General features: G+C 58.2%; 1 protein-coding gene across 1 annotated transcript in view; it reads left to right on the top strand.

Annotated features, from left to right (window-relative positions):
- Positions 1-14290, top strand: part of CLPTM1 (CLPTM1 regulator of GABA type A receptor forward trafficking) — a 29057-nt gene extending 14767 nt beyond the window's left edge. Inside the window, exons 3-14 of the mRNA XM_081275436.1 lie at positions 858-981; positions 2206-2364; positions 3847-3964; positions 8240-8325; positions 9011-9131; positions 9603-9847; positions 10412-10505; positions 11882-12072; positions 12310-12405; positions 12687-12822; positions 13300-13467; positions 13581-14290. Coding sequence (XP_081131562.1) covers positions 858-981; positions 2206-2364; positions 3847-3964; positions 8240-8325; positions 9011-9131; positions 9603-9847; positions 10412-10505; positions 11882-12072; positions 12310-12405; positions 12687-12822; positions 13300-13467; positions 13581-13861 — 1819 coding nt within the window. The 3' untranslated portion in view covers positions 13862-14290. The remainder of the gene's footprint in view (positions 1-857; positions 982-2205; positions 2365-3846; positions 3965-8239; positions 8326-9010; positions 9132-9602; positions 9848-10411; positions 10506-11881; positions 12073-12309; positions 12406-12686; positions 12823-13299; positions 13468-13580) is intronic.
- Positions 14291-18640: the final 4350 nt, after the last annotated feature.

Raw genomic sequence — 18640 nt, 5'->3', positions numbered from 1 at the left:
CAGGCAGGCACCACCGCGCCTGGCCGGTTTTTTTTCCCCTGAATATGAATATTTTTTATCTGAGCTTGGTTGGCTATGGATGCAAAACCTGCAGATACTGAGGGCCAAATGTATTCTCATTTTTTTCAACATTTGTAATTAACAAATATTAAATGTGTCGATATATTCTTAGTATATTAATTGATTTTTCCTTTTTATTTTTTTATTTTATTTAAAAAAATTTTTTTCTAGTTGTAGATGGACAGACACAATATCTTTGTTTTTATTTATCTTTATATATTAGTCGTAGGTGGACACATTGCCTTTAATTAATTAATATATTTTTTGTGGGGGGCTGAGGATGAAATCAGGGCCTCCCCTGTGCTAGGCAAGGCTCCACCACTGAGCCACACAGCCCAGCTCCCTCTGGAGTGGGTCTGAAAGACCTCACCTTGTGGCTAAAAATGAGGACTAACCCAGTTTTCAGTTGATTTGAAGTTTGAAAATGTTCCTTCTTGTATGGTTTTGTGTCCCTGAAATATTGGGACTCCAGATTCTTAGGATTCTCTCACGCGGGGACCCCGGGGTTGGGGCGGTGCTTCTCAGGTGTGGGAGCTCATGAGGCCATGTGACTGCCCAGAGCCCCTGGGGGAGTCAGGGTGGCCCCATGTGGACCAGGCAGTGCCAGGCCCCCAGCACCCACGGGCACCTGGGCCTATCTCCACACCTCTTTTGGGGTCCTCTTGTGACTGACTTTTTGGGGACCCTCCCCGACTTGGTCACAGCCACTAGCCAGACCCCCGGAACGCAGGTGCCCAGTGAGGCGCTGGGTTGCTGGGGGCAGGCCGGTGGCTCAGCCCTGTGTGCTTCCTCCTCAGGATCTTCGTCATCTGGGCCATCAGCAGCTGGTTCCGCCGAGGGCCGGCCCCTCAGGACCAGACGGGCCCCGGGGGAGCCCCACGTGTCGCCAGCCGCAACCTGTTCCCCAAAGACACTTTAATGGTAACTGCTGGGTGGGAGGTGGTGTGGGTGGTGGAGGAGTGACAGTGCTGGGCTGTCGGGAGGGAGCAGACCCTGGCCACCGCTGGCTTGTACAACCTGGGCCACGTGGAAGGAAATGGTGAGCTCCTTGGGCATTTTGTTTTGTGCGGTTGATGTTGAGGCGGGGCGCCAAAGACTTCACTCAGTTATTTAAAAACTGTCCCAGCAGGGCGTTAGCTGTGATTCCAGAAGTCTGTCCAGCCCTTAGAGTTGTGATGGGAGGCACACAGGGGAGCAGGGAGGGACGGGGGACGGAGGGCCGGTACCAGGCAGCTCCCAGGCAGCTTCCCAGGGTTCTGGTGGGAGGTGACTCCTGCAGAGCTGTTCTTGAGTAGGCCCTCAGGACTGCAGAAGACTAAGATGGCCTGGCCAAGGAGGGTATTCTCCAAAGCCTGCCCACTCCCAAGTCACTAGCCCTGGGGCCTGCCGGTGAAGGGGGGGCAGTGGAGGAGGGGTTATCCAGGGAGGTCCTGCCTCTTAAATTTCTTCCCTTCCCTTCCCCTTCCCTTTCCCTTCCCCTTCCCTTCCCCTTCCCCTTCCCCTTCCCCTTCCCCTTCCCCTTCTCTTCCCTTCCCCTTCCCCTTCCCCTTCCCCTTCCCCTTCCCCTTCCCCTCCCCTTCCCCTTCCCTTCCCCTTCCCCTTCCCTTCCCCTTCCCTTCCCCTCCCCTTTCCCTCCCCTTCCCCTTCCCTTCCCTTCCCCTTCCCTTCCCCTTCCCTTCGCCTTCCCTTCCCCTTCCCTTCCCCTTCCCTTTCCCTTCCCTTTCCCTTCCCTTTCCCTTCCCTTCCCTTCCCCTTCCCTTTCCCTTCCCTTCCCCTTCCCTTCCCCTTCCCTTTTCCTTCCCTTTTCCTTCCCTTCCCTTTCCCTTCCCTTTCCCTAGCTTTGTACTGGTGTTTGAATCAGGGTGCTTTACCATTGAGCTATATTTTTTGTTTTGAGACAGGGTCACACTAAGTTGCTGAGGCTGGTCAAACTTGTGATCCTCCTGCCTCAGCCTCCTGATTCAGGCATGCACCACCACACCTGGCTCCTGCCAGCCTGAGGTGCTTTGTGCTTATGGATGTCAGACTCAGAGTAGGACAGGCAAACCTGTGTCAGTGTGCCGGCCCCTGCCCCCAGCTCTTCCCCTGCTCTTTATCCGTCAGCCTTCAGAGGCTCTGAGCTCTGCACTCTTCCCGTCTCTACAGAACTTGCACGTGTACATCTCAGAGCACGAGCACTTTACAGACTTCAACGCCACATCGGCCCTGTTCTGGGAGCAGCACGACCTCGTGTACGGAGACTGGACTAGTGGCGAGAACGCCGACGGCTGCTATGAGCACTTCGCCGAGCTTGACATCCCGCAGGTGGGTGCTTGTGGTCCGGGCCCATTGGGGACGCCTCCCGCAGGTCCAGCCCTGAAGTCCCTGGGCTTCCTCTGCCTCCTGAGGAGCTGGGTGGGGTGGAATTGGTGTGCGATTCTCCCAGCCACATCCAAGATTGCGCGGCCCGAGCTTTAAGCAGTAAGAGCGCAGTGATCTTCCTCCAGGGCCGCCTCATCACCAGGGTGTCAGGAAGCCCAGTTTCAGAATAATGTTGACCAAGCACTCACCCAGCAGGGAAACCTCTCGCACCCTATGAGGGAGCAACTATTGTTGTCCCCATTTGACAGGCAGGGAAACTGGGGTACAGAGAAGTGTGGCGACTTCTCCAGGGTCACGTAGCTTGTGAGAAATCCAAACTTGGGGTCTCCGTCTCTGGACACTGGCAGCTCAGGTTCAAATCGAGCCTCTTCCAGGAAGCCCTCCTGCCACTCGGGCTTGGTCACACTCCCTCTCTGGGTCCTCGTAGCCGGCAGGACTTCCCATCTTTCCCTGCCCACGCTGGGCCTTCCTGTTTGGGGACAGATCTTTCTCCCTCGTAATGTTTGAGCCCTATGAGGGTTAAGTCTGCAGCCAGTTCAGTCACATCTGTGTCCCTGTCATTGTAGCCCAGCAGGGCACCAAGCACAGGCTCAGCGACTGTGAAGCAGCGAGGAGCCTCCCTGGTTTGAGTCTCGGCCTCTTCTCAGCAGGCCTTCTCAGCCTCCAGGAGTGTGGGGCGCCTCTGCCCTGTCTGTGTGGCTGGAGGATGTGGACGCAGTCTGTCTTAGGCAGGTGACACCACCTGCCAGGATACCAAGCCCAGCCCCCACCCCAAGGCCGAGAGGAGGCTGGGGACTGGCCAGCCACTGGCGAGAGCTACTTCCATGGACTTGGGTGTTCCCTCCTTCAAAGTTTTGGGGTGCAGTCAGGGATGGACTTCACAGGCAGGACCTGGTGCCGAGTGAGTCCCAGCTCTGCTCAGAGCTGCCCGGGGCCCTCCACTCTGAGCCTCAGGCAGCCTGCGGCCCCTCAGCCTTGGTTTCCTCGTCTGTATTTAGCGGGAGCAGCCCCTTCCCACAGACGGGGAGGGTTAGCCCGAGAAAGGCTTTGGTGGAGCTGGGCAGTGGGAGGCAGGACAAAGAACGTGGAGGGGACAGTGTGTCGTGCGGTGGTCCCAGGAGCCTGCACCCTGGGTTCTGGTCCACCTACTCATCCCTGTATTCTTTTTTTTATTTTGGTGTGGACCTGGGGATGGGGCTGAAGCCCTCTACCGCCCAGCTACATCCCAGCCCTTTCCTGAATTGTTCTTTGAGGCAGGGTCTCGCTAAGTTGCTGAGCTGTTCTCAAACTTGGGTCCTCTTGCCTCAGCCGGGCCCTTGTAAACGGCTGGAGAAGTGGGGACAGCAGCTTCTGGGAGAGGTGACTGGCAGGGCTTCCGTGCTCCTTCTGCCCAGTGGCCCGCCCAGCTTGCCGTCTGTCTTCCAGAGCGTGCAGCAGAATGGCTCCATCTACATCCACGTCTACTTCACCAAGAGCGGCTTCCACCCCGACCCCCGGCAGAAGGCCCTGTACCGCCGGCTCGCCACGGTCCACATGTCCCGGAGTAAGTAGTCGCTCTCGACAGCCAGGACCCGCCATAAGGGGCCCGGCCTCCTGGGGCCCAGGCTGGAGTGACGGACAGTGAATCCCAGGTCAGGAAGGGCAAGCTGCGGCCCATGCCTAGGGAGGCCGGGCCGTCAGACAGACTCACACCACCGCCCCTCACGCACCCTGTGGCCTCAGCACCCAGACCACAGAGGAGTGGGCTGGGAAGAGCAGGTGGAGGCGGGGACTTCAGGAGGGAGAGAGTGTGCCAGGGTGGCAGGTGACTCGCGCACGGCCTGGGCTGGTGAAGCTGATGCTCAGGTGCCCTGTGGACAGAGCAGGGTACATGGCAGGGGAGCGGGACAGGGCTTGGCATGGGAATGGCATCTTTTTCGTTGTTTGTGGTGGTACAGCCTCTGTGTGCAGGTGCTGGGGGCGCACACTGCCTTTGGGGGAGTCTCTGTGTGCGTTTTGTGGAACGGTGCCTGGCTCCCAGGTGGCCTGGTCATTTGGGTCCTGCAGTAAGGTCTGAGCCCAGCTCGTCCCTGAGGAAGGCATGGTGAGGGGTCTTCTGTTTCAAGGACTGTCCCCCTACTTTCATGTGGCCTGGTGGCCCGGGCAGTGCTAGGCACGCTCTGGGAGAATCTTGATTGGGTGGACAAACCTCAGGGCACCATCAACTGATCCTGGGCAGAGCTGGATGCTTGCGGCCTCTTTTGTGTGTGTGCAGGGATTGAGCCCAGCCACAGAGACACATCCCCAGCCCTTTTTTCAGTTTTAGACAGGGTCTTGCTGAGTTGCCCAGGCTGGTGTCAAACTTGTGATCCTCCTGCCTCAGCCTCCCGAGTTCTGGGATTACAGATGTGGGCCACTGCACCTGGCTGTTCGTGACTTCTGACACAGCCTGTATGGAAACCACTTTTATTTCTCTCCACTCAGCGCATCTGGCTGACTATTTTTTAGATCTCCTATTGCACATATATGGTTTAAAATTCAAATACTATGTCAGGGGGCTGGGGATGTGGCTCAAGTGGTAGCGCAATCGCCTGGCATGCATGCGGCCTGGGTTCGATCCTCAGCACCACATACAAACAGAGATGTTGTGTCCGCCGAAAACTAAAAAAAAAAAAAAAGAAAACAAATACTACATCAGGTGCGCCAAGCCCAGGCTCCCATCCGCCCCTTCTCCTCCTCCTGGCCACCACAGCCAGCCTCAGTAGAGATCCACTGAGCTCCTTTTTTTTTTTTTTTTTTTTTTTAAAGAGAGAGTGAGAGAGGGGGGAGAGAGAGAGAGAGAGAGAGAGAGAATTTTTAATATTTATTTTTTAGTTCTCGGTGGACACAACATCTTTGTTGGTATGTGGTGCTGAGGATCGAACCCGGGCCGCACGCATGCCAGACGAGCGTGCTACCGCTTGAGCCACATCCCCAGCCCCCACTGAGCTCTTTATCCTGCTCCTTCACCCCAGGGCTCCCACTGACAAGTTAATACTGGGGTTTCTTTTTTTGTTGTTGGTCCTGAGGATTGAACCCAGGGGTGCTGTACCCCTGGGCTGCAGCCCCAGCACTTTTCTTAAACGTTTTTGACTATGTGACTGTTATTCGTGTCTGAGCCATTCAGTGAGTCGCCTTTTTTTAAATTCCTTTCTGCCTAACTTCACATTTTCCAGGAAGCTAATAATTGTCTTTACCTGGCTTTTTTGGGCTACTTCCTTGAGTCCATGGTCTCCTGTTGGCACCCAGAGAAACCTCACTGTCCCTGGGTTCCAGCAGCTCTGGAGAATGGCTCTTCTGAAACCCCACTCCCTGTTCCCCTACCTTGGGTTTTATTTACTCCCTGGAACTTTTATTTTATTGAGCACTATTCCCAGCATCCCTGTGGGCTTGGTCAGACCCACCTGGCAGTTTGGGGTAGCACTGTGACAGATGTCATGGTTTTCATATGCGTCAGGCCTTCCCTGTTCCCTTTGTTAAAAAAAGATCCTGAAGGATGGTCATTCTGTAAAAGAAAGTCGGTGAGCTCATGTCAGTCCCCAAAACTGACTTGGAAAAGTCCCCTGGAGTTTGCCAGACACGTTCTAAGCCAGTGTGCCTGGGAGCGCGATCAGCTGGCCGGCCAGCTTCCCTGAGAAGGAGCTGGGAAGAGGTGGGAGAGGTGGCCTGAGAGGCTGTGACCTACCAGGATGGTCCCGCGGATGTGTCGGGGTCAGGCTCGGGGTCAAATTGTGTGATACCTCAGAGGTTGCTCTGCATGTAGCCCAGGTGGTCCTGCTACCTTCGCTTGCTGCTCACCTGATCATCCTGGTGAGCTGTCTGTGCCTGTGTTTGCTGGGGTTTTGACTTGGGGGAGTGTGGCTTGCGCAGTGAGGTTGCTCATGGGCAGTGTGACAGATGTCAAAATGTCTATAAAGAAGGCGCTACAGCCAGTAGACTGAAAAGCCAACTAAGGCCACCCAGGCCACCCCCAGCCCCAGTCTGTGCTGGGACCCCTCAGAGAAGGGACATGGAAGGACTTGGACTTTGCTACCTTTGCCACAGGGTGAAGAATGAGGATGTGATCAAAAAAGCCCCTTTCATTCCCCAAAGGCCAGCATCCGGGTCCAGAGTAGCCCTGTGTGGGGAGGTGCAGTGTGAGCCAGAGGCTTGCAGTTCCTCCTGGAAAAGAGCCAGCAGTAAAGGGGCAAATGAAACCAGCGGATTTATGTTAATGGCAACAAGGTTGAGCTCAGTGGCACCTGTCATTTCCACGTGGAATCAGTGTGGGAACGAACGTGAGGCCAAGAGCATGCCACGCTCACAGCCCGCCTCCCGCTGACCAGCCATGCTTTCAGTGCTCAGGTGGTCGCATGGGCCGGGGACCCCACGCTGGGTGATGCAGCTCTAGAAGCTAAATCTGGAGAACAGGAGGCTCTTTGCTCCCCATGGCAGCCGGGCCCATCTCCTATTAGAGCCGGGCCCTCTCCATGCTCCCGCCCAGCACCGCCCCCTCCCTCCCTGGCCGCCTCTCCCAGGTGAAGATGGCGCAGGGCATGTCCTTCTAGAGTTCCTTCTCTAGGATGCCCACCCTCAGTGCTCACTGCTCTCCTGGGACATGGGGCCAGGTCTCAAATTAGTTAATTCTCTCTCTTCCTTCCTTCCTTTCTTCCTTCCTTTCTCTTTTCTTTCTTTTTTGAGATGGGGTCTCCCAGTGTTTCCCAGGCTGGTCCTGATCTCCTGGGCTCAAGTGACTCTCCTGCCTCGGCCCTCCAAACACTGGACCTGCAGGTGCACACCCCAGGCCCAGCTTCAGATGAGCTGGTTTGGAGAGACGGTGGCGTTCGTGTTAGCGACAGCAGGCCTGGTCCTCCTTTCCAGAGCCCAGGGAGGGACTCGACCCGGCATCCCTTAGCTTGCAGGAGTCAGATGCAGGGCTGTCTCCGGAGCCCTCGTGGCCAGCTCCCTTGACCAGCTCCCCTCCCTCCCTGGCTGCGGGCAGGACGCAGAAGGTCACAGCAGGAGAAGGTCACAGGCAGCTCTTCTTCCCCATGAAAGGGAATAAGAAGATGCCCTCTTGGCCAGGAGTGGGGCGGCGGGCACGAGCGAGCGCCCCCCTTCCCAGCGAGTCCTGGCAGTGCCCAGGGCAGGGCTCACAGAGCCTGGGGCCTTCGTGAGAGGAGTGGGGGCGGCCCTGGCTGGGGTGTCACGGCCCCGGGACGCCTCTCATGTTGGAGCTCCAGGCCTTCTCCAGGCTCCGTCTGCAGCCTGCCTCGTCATGACCGCGTGCGCGGCCATCCCAGCCTGCGGTGTGCGCATCAGTGTTTGAAATCAGCCCTGACTGCTGCGTGGGCTTGGGTGGGACAGAGGGGCAGTGGGCTTGCATCGCCAAGGGTTGTGATGGAAACAGCTAGGAGGGGAAGTGTGCTCAGGGGAGTCGCTGAGAGGATGGGACAGTTAACCTGGGACTTGCAGGCTGAGAAGGGGCCACCCATGAAGACCGCAGGGGACGGTCACAGGGAGATGGAGCAGCCATCCAGAGGCCCAGGCAGGGGTGATGGAGGTCAGCTCAGGTTGCTGCCCACCCATCACTCCCCCGACAGAGGTCAGGGGGCGTGGCCTCTGAGAGGCCAGTGAGAAGGCAAGCCCTGTCATCCAGGAGGGGGCCCTGGGCTGGCTGGGTGGGTGGAGAGGCCAGAGGACCATCGGATGTATGGTGCAGGCAGTGGCGTCCTCCGCTGGGTGAGCAGAGGCCTGGCTCTGGACATGTAGGTGCCCGAGGCCTCACGTCCCCATCTTTCCCCTCCCCCGCCACCCGCAGTGATCAACAAATATAAGCGCAGGCGATTTCAGAAAACCAAAAACCTGCTGACGGGAGAGACGGAAGCCGACCCAGAAATGATCAAGGTAACTGAGTGGGGCTGTGGGCGTCACAGGGACCAGCTGGGTTGGTCACCCCCAGCTGGCAGCCCCATGGCTCACGGCTCCCCTGAGCTGGGATGTGCTGGTCCACCACACCTCCCTCAGCCTCTCTTTCCTTACCTGGAAAGGGGTCGGGAATCAGGTGGAGTGGGGAGGTCTACCGGTACGCCTCTCGCTGGCTCTGTGAGGGGGTCCTGCACCAGTTCCATTTCACATGGGGCCACGTGCCTAAGTCTCAGCCAAGCAGTGGTGGGGCGGGACTCACACCCAGGCTGGTGGCGCAGAGGAGAGGCCCGGGGATGCGGCCAGCGGGAGCTGTGGCTGCAGGTCCTGGTGGGCTGGGCAGCAGGGGGACCCACAGGAAGGGAACCTTGCCTCCTGGGTGGTCCTAGGAGGAGGAGGGATGCCACTTAGGAGCCTGTGGAGCCTCCACCTCAAGGCAGGACCTTGCCCCTACCTCTGTGGGCTTTGCTTTTCTGTCCCCCGGGTAAGAGGATCTCGGGGGTCTGAAGACTGGCCTTGGGGGGGCCAGGGCGAGTCCTCTGCCCCTGGCTGTGGTTGTGGAGATCCAGCCATCATGACAGTCGGGTGTTCAGGAGGAGGTGTGTGGAGCGGCTGCCACCAGCCCCTGTGCTGCCCCGAGCCCACTCCCATCCCCATCTCCCCGCAGAGGGCTGAGGACTACGGGCCCGTGGAGGTGATTTCCCACTGGCACCCCAACATCACCATCAACATCGTGGACGATCACACGCCGTGGGTGAAGGGCAGCGTGCCGCCCCCGCTGGACCAGTGTAAGCCCAGCCCAGCGGCAGCCTGCAGAGGCCTGGGAGGGTGCTCGAGTGCATTTCCTGCCTCACCCCGGGAGACCTTCCTAAGTCCTTGCCCTCCCTGGACTCCCAGCCCTGTCTTGCCTCTGCTCTCCTCTCACTCCTACGCCCCTGGTGACCCAGGACCGGCTACCACTGGTGACCAGCTGCCGGGTGCCAATCTGTCTGCAGCAGGTTTCACCCTCACAAGCATTTTCAAAGAATGCACCCGCTGCCGGCTTTGGCAGCTGAGGCGGTTCTGACTGATTCCGTAAAGCCCAGGACATGGGGTCACCCCGGGGCACCTGGCTGCGACCTTCCACCCAGGCCCCTCTGCTGAGGTCAGGGGCTCTCACACAGCCCAGAAATGCCCCCTGGCCTCCAGTGTTTGTCAGAGGGGCCATCCTGGGTCCCTGTTCCCAGCTGGCTGAGCAGTGCCCCGCCCTGTGCCCCCAGACGTGAAGTTCGACGCGGTCAGCGGGGACTACTACCCCATCATTTACTTCAACGACTACTGGAACCTGCAGAAGGACTACTACCCCATCAACGAGAGCCTGGCCAGCCTGCCACTGCGCGTCTCCTTCTGCCCGCTGTCGCTCTGGCGCTGGCAGCTCTACGCGGCCCAGAGCACCAAGTCGCCCTGGAACTTCCTGGGCGACGAGCTGTACGAGCAGTCAGACGAGGAGCAGGACTCGGTGAAGGTGAGCTGGCTCCTCCTGGCTGCAGAGGCCAAGGGGAAGTGGCCCGTGGGCTGGGGACTCCCTGCAGCCTCTCCTGCCCCCAGTTCAAGCCGCCTGGACCCTTCCTGCAGGGCCCTGGCTGGCCTGGGCCCCTGCCGCCAGCTCTGTCAGCCTGTCACTGGGCCGGGCCCTCTGGATCTGGACCCGCCCCACCCTGTCTCCGCGACTTCACATCACTGCCCTAAGTGCCTTCCCGTGGCCATCTGGCTGCGTGACATTGAAACTAGGCTCTGTGTGCCTGGGGCTGTGGTTGCCGTTGGGTTTCTGTTCCTCGCTGTCCCTCCATGTCCCTTGCCCCACCTCTCTCCCTGTCTCTGCCTCTCCCTGTGTCTTCTCCCGTCTCTGTATCATGCCTTCGTCCCCGTGTGTCCTTCTCTGACCAGCTGTCCTGGCTGGTGCTGGCTCTTCCTCTCTGGAAGGCCCCAGGGGCGGGCCTGGGGGTTGTCAGCGGGGCCTGTCTGGGTGCCCTGGGACAGGAGGGCAGCTCTGAGCAGGAGCGGGCAGTACTCATGGCCCTTCCCCCAGGTTGCCCTCCTGGAGACCAACCCCTACCTTCTGGCGCTCACCATCATTGTGTCCATCGTCCACAGTGTCTTTGAGTTCCTGGCCTTCAAGAACGGTAGGTGTGGGACCCCAGGGCTCTGAGAGACCTGTGGGGCCTGGGGATGGGAGGGCGCAGGGCAGGGAATCGGGGTGCCCTTTCCTCCCCATACCTCCCCCTACCTGGGATCTCTCGGCTCCAGTTTCCAGAAGCCTGGTGAGCTGGGGAGGGACAGTGACCCCAAAAGTCCCAACCCAGAAACTCCCACCCACCAGCTGAGGGAGGGGTTGGACCTGCTGCTCAGGCTGAGGCCAGGATGGCACCAGCAGGAACAGGCCGGGGAACTCCAAGGCCTAGAGCAGGGAAGCCCCAGAGCGGCTCCCGGTCTGCCTGGCAGGCTGTCTCCCGCCAGCCCCCCGCCCTCCTGGCGGGAAGGCAGGAGTCCCCTGAAGGCCGAGTTCTGAGGACAACCATGCTGGCCCTGAGGAGGCTGTCATCGTCCCTCAGATACAACAGAGGAGGCAGAGGTCAGAGCTTAGGCCATTTGCCAATGTCACCCACAGTTCCAGCCCGTTTTACCCTCGAGGCCAGGTTCCCCAGGAGGAGGGGGTGCCTGCACCTACTGTCCAGAAGAACGTAGTGTCCCACTGCAGTCCCTGATGTGACCTCCATGGGGACCTGGTCAGCTGTCACATGGAGCTTCACTAGACACTGCCTCACCAAACCCTCTGCCCACCCTGGGCAGGTCTGCTGGGCTCTTCCTGTCCAGAACAGGGAGGAAGCTCATGGAGGTGTGGGCGCTCCTCTTGGTCCCTGCGGGAGTGGAGCAGTGGCCTTCCGCCCCAGGAGGGACTCAGCCACCCCTCCCACCAGAACTCGTCTCCCCACCATTCTTACCAGTGGGCTGAGAAAGTGGGCCAGGTCCACAGCCCCGAGTGCCAGTGGGCCCTGTGTGACTGCGGCCTGGCCTTGCTGCTGTGAGCCAGGCTGTGGTGTGGCCCTCCTGTGGTTGCGCTTGTCACCCTGTCAGCCTGGCTGGGCTCAGAGGGGTGTGGTTGACCTGAGTTCCCCAGGTTGGAGACTAGAGCCCAAGGGTGTCCACAGTCCATTTCCTTCATGGTTTAGCAAGAGGGGAGCTGGAGGAGGTCCCCAAGCCTGTGCCCCAGACCTTCCTATCCCGGGAGGCAGGGTGGGCCGTGGTGTGGCAGGCCAGCATCTGTCCAGGCTCCACCCCACCCGGCTGTGACCCCCAGCACTGTGCACAATGAGCATCTGTCTGACCATCAGACGAGGGACAGCACCCGGGGGGCACTGGGTGCTCCTGTTCTGCATGAGGACCTCAGAGGTCCTGCCTGCTCATGGCGTGGAGGCCACCAGTGCAGAGAGGCCCTTCCTGGGGGAGCGCAGTGCTCGCCTGCCCGTGGAGGGCCCTCACGCCCCTCCTCGGCTCGCAGATATCCAGTTCTGGAACAGCCGGCAGTCCCTGGAGGGCCTGTCCGTGCGCTCCGTGTTCTTCGGCGTTTTCCAGTCCTTCGTGGTCCTCCTCTACATCCTGGACAACGAGACCAACTTTGTGGTCCAGGTCAGCGTCTTCATCGGGGTTCTCATCGACCTGTGGAAGATCACCAAGGTCATGGACGTCCGGGTACGTCGGGGCCGGTCAGGGGCGGGGGCCTCCTCCCAGCCTGGGCCTGGAGCTGGCCTCTGGGGCTTTCCCGACGCTGCTGCACTCCAGGACGAGGGGATTTTCACACCAGGGGATTTTTTTGGGTCATACGTCGGCCAGGGGAACTGGGAACAGTGGGGAGGGCATGGTCTGGTTCTGGCTTGGGGGCCTCAGGGGCCAGGGCCACCGCTGACACCACTTCTTTCCTGTGTGCAGCTGGACCGGGAGCACAGGGTGGCGGGGATCTTCCCCTGCCCGACCTTCAAAGACAAGTCCACATACATCGAGTCCTCTACCAAGGTGTACGACGACGTGAGTGTCCCCTGCAGCCCCAGGGAACAGTGTCCAAGCAGCTACACTCCTGAGGAGCGGGGACTGAGCCATGAGCCTGCCAGCTGCTGAGCCCACACTTTAGGGCCTATGCCACACCCTGTGTCCCCTGCCTGCCGTATCTACTTCCTGGCCAAGTCCAGAGTTCCCAGGGCTACCTGGAAATTCCCCCAGCCCAACTTGCCAGGCCAGGTGTGGATTGGGAACAAGGGTGCTAGGTGGGGCCCTCAGAGCCAGCCACAGCCCTGCCTGTGACCCCACAGATGGCCTTCCGGTACCTGTCATGGATCCTCTTCCCGCTCCTGGGCTGCTACGCCGTCTACAGCCTCCTGTACCTGGAGCACAAGGGCTGGTACTCCTGGGTGCTGAGCATGCTCTACGGCTTCCTGCTGACCTTTGGTGAGCCCCGCCGACGGGGCAGGGCCTTGCTGGTGGACAGTCCCAGGCCCCCTCTGGGCAGTACCAGAACACAGTGGGGATCGAGTCAGTTGGGCCTGCTCTCCCCAGGCTTGGCCACCATTAGGGGAGGCAGACCTTCCCACAGAGCGGTACCCAGGGTAGAGAGGTGGGATGTGGGGGCCTAGGGGCGCCCTGGCCCCATTTGTGGTGAGGAGGGCAGACCGCGGGTGCCACTTAGAGGGAACTGGGGAGGCCCCTGTTGGGACGGTGTCCAAACCCGGGCTGAACAGTGCCAGGGACGGGACCACACAAAGATCTCACGGCAGAGGCAGAGGACATGCAAATGCCCCAAGGCGGGATGCGGTGGGGTTGTGGATGGCGGGGAGGCCAGTGGGGCAGGTCGCCGGGGCCGTGGAGCACGCCAAGGCCAGGAGCACCCGCGTCCCCGCACTCAGGGTGCCCTCCACTCTCTCACAGGCTTCATCACCATGACACCCCAGCTCTTTATCAACTATAAGCTCAAGTCCGTGGCCCACCTGCCGTGGCGCATGCTCACCTACAAGGCCCTGAACACCTTCATCGATGACCTGTTCGCCTTTGTCATCAAGATGCCCGTCATGTACCGGATCGGCTGCCTACGGGACGGTGAGGCCTGGGGACGGGGCTCAGGCCCCGGGTCGGGGGGTGACAGCCCTGGGCTGGGGCTGGCATGTGGGCGAGCCCAGGCCTGAGGACCCTGTCCCCGCTGCCGTCCGCAGACGTGGTCTTCTTCATCTACCTCTACCAACGGTGGATCTACCGCGTCGACCCCACCCGCGTGAATGAGTTTGGCATGAGCGGCGAGGACCCCGCAGCCGCTGCCCTCGTGGCCCAGGCCCCCACGGCAGCAGGGGCCCTCGCACCATCAGCCCCCACAGCCACCGCTGCCAGGGAGGAGGCCCCCGCGTCCCTGCCCACCCAGCCCAGTCTGGGGGCCAGCCCCGCCACTGAGCCCCAGGACGCCCCTCCAAAGCCAGCAGAGGACAAGAAAAAGGATTAGCCCTACTGGTCCTCCTCGTCCACTCCGGTTCCTGGCGACCACCACCCCTGCCAACCTGGCCCCTGCTGCCCCTTCCTGTCGCCCTCTCCCTGGACAGATTGGGCAGGCGGCAGGAGGCCCCCTTGGGCCAGGGCCCAGCGTGTGACACGGGGCCCAGGCGGGCTGGGCTCGTTGTTGTGGAGGCGCCCTCTGTCTGTCTGTCCCGTTCCAGCCATCACGCCCTGCCAGCCCAGCTCTGCTGGGAATCATGGTGAAGCCGATGCGGATGCGGCGCTGCCGAGGGGGGCCAGGTGGGGAGGGGCCGGGGCCCCTTTGTGGGACGCCCGCAGTCATCCATTGTCTTGTCCCTCGTCCGACCACCCCCTCCTCCCAGACCGCCACCCTTAACACAGTCTGGATTTAATAAATTCATGTGGGTGTTTAACTTAAGCTCAGCCGCCGCCCCCTGCCTGCCTTCCTCTGCCCCACAGAGCCTCTCTCCTGGGGCCTGGGGCTCTCCTGGCTTCCAGAGGGAGACCGGCCTGGTGGAGGATGCAGAATGGGGGGAGTAGTGGCCCCAGGGAGTCGCGCCTTGGGACCAGGCCCCTCTCCCACTCTCCCCTCCCACTGCCCTCGAGGGGCTTCTGAAACTGTCTCACAGACTCCGGGGAAGCTGCCCATGGGGGGCCAGCCCCCACCCCACCACCAGGCAGGGCCAGGAGCGCTGCCCACAGGAGGCCTCCTCCTGACTCCCGGCAGCTGCTGGGAGGGACGCTATGCTCAGGTTTCCTGCTCGCAGTGTGACGTGTCATGACACGCACCTGATGTGCTGCCACTCACCTCAGCTGTGGCAGGGAGCAGCACCCCAGCTGCTGCAGCACCAGGCGTGGGAGGCTGCGTGCCGAGGACCTGCTCCGCTCCCCGCTGTGATGCTTGTGCCGCCTCTGCGGTGTCACGAGTGGGACTTTGCCCGCTGGAGTGAGGTGGCTGGGCTCCTGCACCCTGGAGGGGGTTGGACCCTGGTCACTTGCATCTGCGGGAGGGTTGGTCTCTTAGCTCAGGGGAGGCTGGGCTGAGGGCCACGTCGTAGGCTCTCCTTGCTTCCCAGTCTGCAGAGCCTGGCGGGGGAAGCACCTGGGAGGTGTCCGTACTCACTGAGCCCCATGTGTGGCACCGTGGGCAGCTCTGTCCCTCAGGTAACCTAGATCTGCCTCATTCCTTGCCCCACTCTATATCAGGCCATGGCTCCCCAGTGCCCTTAGAAAGACCCCAGGCTCCACAGCACGGCTGCTCTGCTGGGCTCCTTAGCTTGCCATTCCCTGCCTAGAACATACCCGGCTCAAAACTTCATGCCCCGGGCACCCTCCAGGTTGCAGCTTGGGGGCCGCCACCTCCAGGATGCCCTCCCTCCCTGAGCCCCAAGTCCTCTATCTAGGCTCTGGTGGCAGCCCTTCCCGTCAGGGTCATCACTGGGGTGATGGGTCAGTCTCCTCCACTCAACCAAGACCTGTGAGCACACAGCCAGGACTGTGGACTGCTGGCTCCCTGGCGCACATTCACTGCCACAGCCACAGCCAGAAAGGTGCAACTTGTTCAGCCCACATCTGGACACACAGACACAGTCCACAAATGCTCCCGGAGGCCCTCCTCCTGTGCTGGGACCAAAATAGTGCTGCCTACCCTGTGGATGCACGCCTACAGAAATCCTCAGGGCATGCGTTCAGTTATTCATTCAACAAGCATGAGTCCTGACAAGAAGCAGAGGGGAATCTGGTGGGCTCATGGGCCTGACATAATAGGAGCCGCTGTTTGTCGGTCCCCAGGAGCCAGGCTCTAGTCTAAGCACCTAATGTGGTGTGCTTTACCCATTGAACTGAATGTCACTCTGTGTCCCCACTCCCTGCCAGCCAGTCGTGCTGGCCCAATCTCTACCTCTTCCCTCAGTCACTGCTCCAGTTTCCTCTCCACTCTTGGTGTTTTGGTACCAGGGATTAAACCCAGGGGTGCTTAACCCCTGAACCACATCCCCAGTCCTTTTCATTTTTTGAGACAGGATCTTGCTAGGTTGCTGAGGGCCTCCCACGTGGCCCAGGCTGCCCCGCTGGCCAGCTTCACCTTCGTCACTGCTCTTAAGCTACACATTTCCCTACCTCAGGGCCTTTGCACTTCTTCCCTGTACCCTGAACATGCTCCCCCCAGTTATCCACATGGATGGATCCCTTACCTTCAGATCTCTCCTCAAATGTCACCTCAGACCCTCCCAGTGTCCCCCCAAATTCTATTCATATTTACTGCTCTTTTCTTCTACAGTAGCATCACCACCAGATGTGTAGTTATTTATCTATTTTACGTCTCTCTTGGATTTTGGCTCCTTGATGGCAAGGGCTTTTGTCTGTTATGTCCCTTGTTATGTCCCCAGCTTTTAGAACTGTGCCTGGCACTGTTGAACAGAATGTGACACTTTTTTCCCACCCCTGGAGATTGAACCCAGCAGTGCTCTACCACTGAGCTGTATCTGCAGCCCCTTTTTATTTTGAGACAGGGTCTTGGTAAGTTGCCCAGGCTGGCCTTGAACTTGCAATCCTCCTGTTTCAGCCTTCCAAGTAGCGGAGAGTACAGGCATGCACCATTGTCCCCACATCATGTGTAATAAGTCTGTAAATGGAGCGTTCACAGCAATCCTGTGAAGCTTGCTGTTCAGCCTCATCTAGCAGATGAGGAAACAGCCCTGCAGAAATGAAGGAATTTGTCCAAGGTCATACAAACATTGCAATGCAAGTACTGAGGACCTAAAGTGTGTAGGACGGTACACCTGTCACGGGGAAGAGCTACATCCAAGGGTGTACCACTACTATTACGATGATGAATAGATTGTTTTGAGATGGGGTCCCACGTTGCTCCAACTGACCCTCAAATTCCTAGGCTCCTCCTGCCTAGGGAGGAGGGACTATAGGCATGTGCCACCATATCCAGCATATTATCAGTATTTAATTCCCACAGCTGTCCTACTGAAGACCCACTCTACAGCTGGGAAACAAGTTCAGAGATGAAATCAGTTATCTGAAGTCACACAGCAATTGAGGTCTAGGATTTGAACGCAGTCAGTCTGATTCCAGTCCTCAAAGCACAACCTCTATAAGGCCTACATGCCAAATCCAGGCGGGGGCTCAGTTTTCCACTAGTTTTTGTATTATTTTTACATTTTTAAGTGGTTGTTAAAATCTAAAGAAGAATCTCTCATGCTCCTTTTGTGGCTCACAGTGTAAGAATTAGTTTCATGCCACTGTGGGGTGTGCCTCTCGCCAGCCACATTATGATGTCAGCACATAACCCACCTGGCAGGAAGAAAGAATATATTGCTTTATGTGAAAATTATATGAAATTTCATTATTTTATAACTTCTTTTTTTCAGTATTGGAAACTGAACACTGGCCTCATACATGCTAGGCAAGTGTCCTGCCTCTGAGCTACATTCCCAGTGAAATTTCACTTGTGATATCCATAAAATAATATGTTGTTGGAACATAGCCCATAGCCACACTCATTACTTCTTTTTCTTTCTTTCTTCTTTTTTTGGAACTGGGGATTGAACCCAGTGGTGCCTTATTGCTGAGCTATATCCCAGTCCTTTTTATTTTTATTTTGAGAGAGGGTTTTACTAAGTTGCTGAGGCTGACCTTGAATTGCAATTCTCTGGAGTCCCTGGATTACAGGTGTGCCCCACCATGCCTGGCTACACTCATTACTTTTGTACTGCTGTTGGCTGGTTGTGTGCAATGGAAGATTTGTCAGTTGAGACCACCTGGCCCTCAAAACCTAAAGCCTAACCCATTTGCTATCTGGTCCTTTGCAAGATGAAGTTTGCTCGATAGCATTAATTCTCCAACTTGGCCCTCCAGCAATCACCTGAAAGGTTGGAGGCCACACTTTTGAGAATCACTGCTGTATATGAAAAGCTACAAGGTCTGAGCTTCTGAGCCCTGTGCCCTACTGCCCATGCAAGTTACAGCACACAGGTCATGCTAAATAACACATACCAGGGATTGAACCCAGGGGTGCCTAACCACTGAGCCACATCCCCAGCCCTTTTTAGTTTCATCTTGAGACAGGGTCTCACTAAGTTGCTGAGGCTGGCTTTGAACTTTCAATCCTCATGCCTCAGCCTCCTGAGCTGCTGGGAGTACAGGTGTGCATCACTGTGCCCAGTTAAATAAGTGTATGTTGAATGGATCAATTAGTCCACATGGGTCATGAAGAGAAGAATTGGAACGTCCAGATTTTTCACAAGCAAACAGGGAGGATATCAAACTCTGGCTCTGAGGTCTGGGGGTGCAACTGAGTTTGAACCTAATAGTTACTTTCTCAGGAACATGGAAGGCTTAGGGATGTAATCTAGCCAAGTCTGATCCCTCTTGGAGCCTCAGTCTCCTCTGCAATAATCCTAATTCTAGCAAATGCTCCTGGTGCTCTTGCCAGGTACCAAGCACTGTGGGCACACTGCTCCATGTGTACAGCAGGGCTCCTGCTGTCACCATTCCCAGACTGAGTTATTAGCCTTGCGACTCAAAGCGCTCTGCATTTATTTATTTATTATCTATCTATCTATCTATCTATCTATCTATCTATCTATTTACTACTGGGATTGAACCCAGGGACTCTACCACCGAGCAACATCCCCAGCTGCCCCTGCCTTTGAGGCAGGGTCTCTCTAAATTTTTGAGTTCCAAATTTGCCATCCTCCTGCCTCAGCCTGCAGAGTTGCTGGGATTACAGGCGTGCACCATTGTGCCAAGCACTCTG

Source organism: Spermophilus citellus (genome assembly GCF_964194105.1).
Source record: "Spermophilus citellus genome assembly, chromosome: 18".
Classification (NCBI taxonomy): domain Eukaryota; kingdom Metazoa; phylum Chordata; class Mammalia; order Rodentia; family Sciuridae; genus Spermophilus; species Spermophilus citellus.
This window is presented reverse-complemented; position numbering and strand designations above follow the sequence as displayed.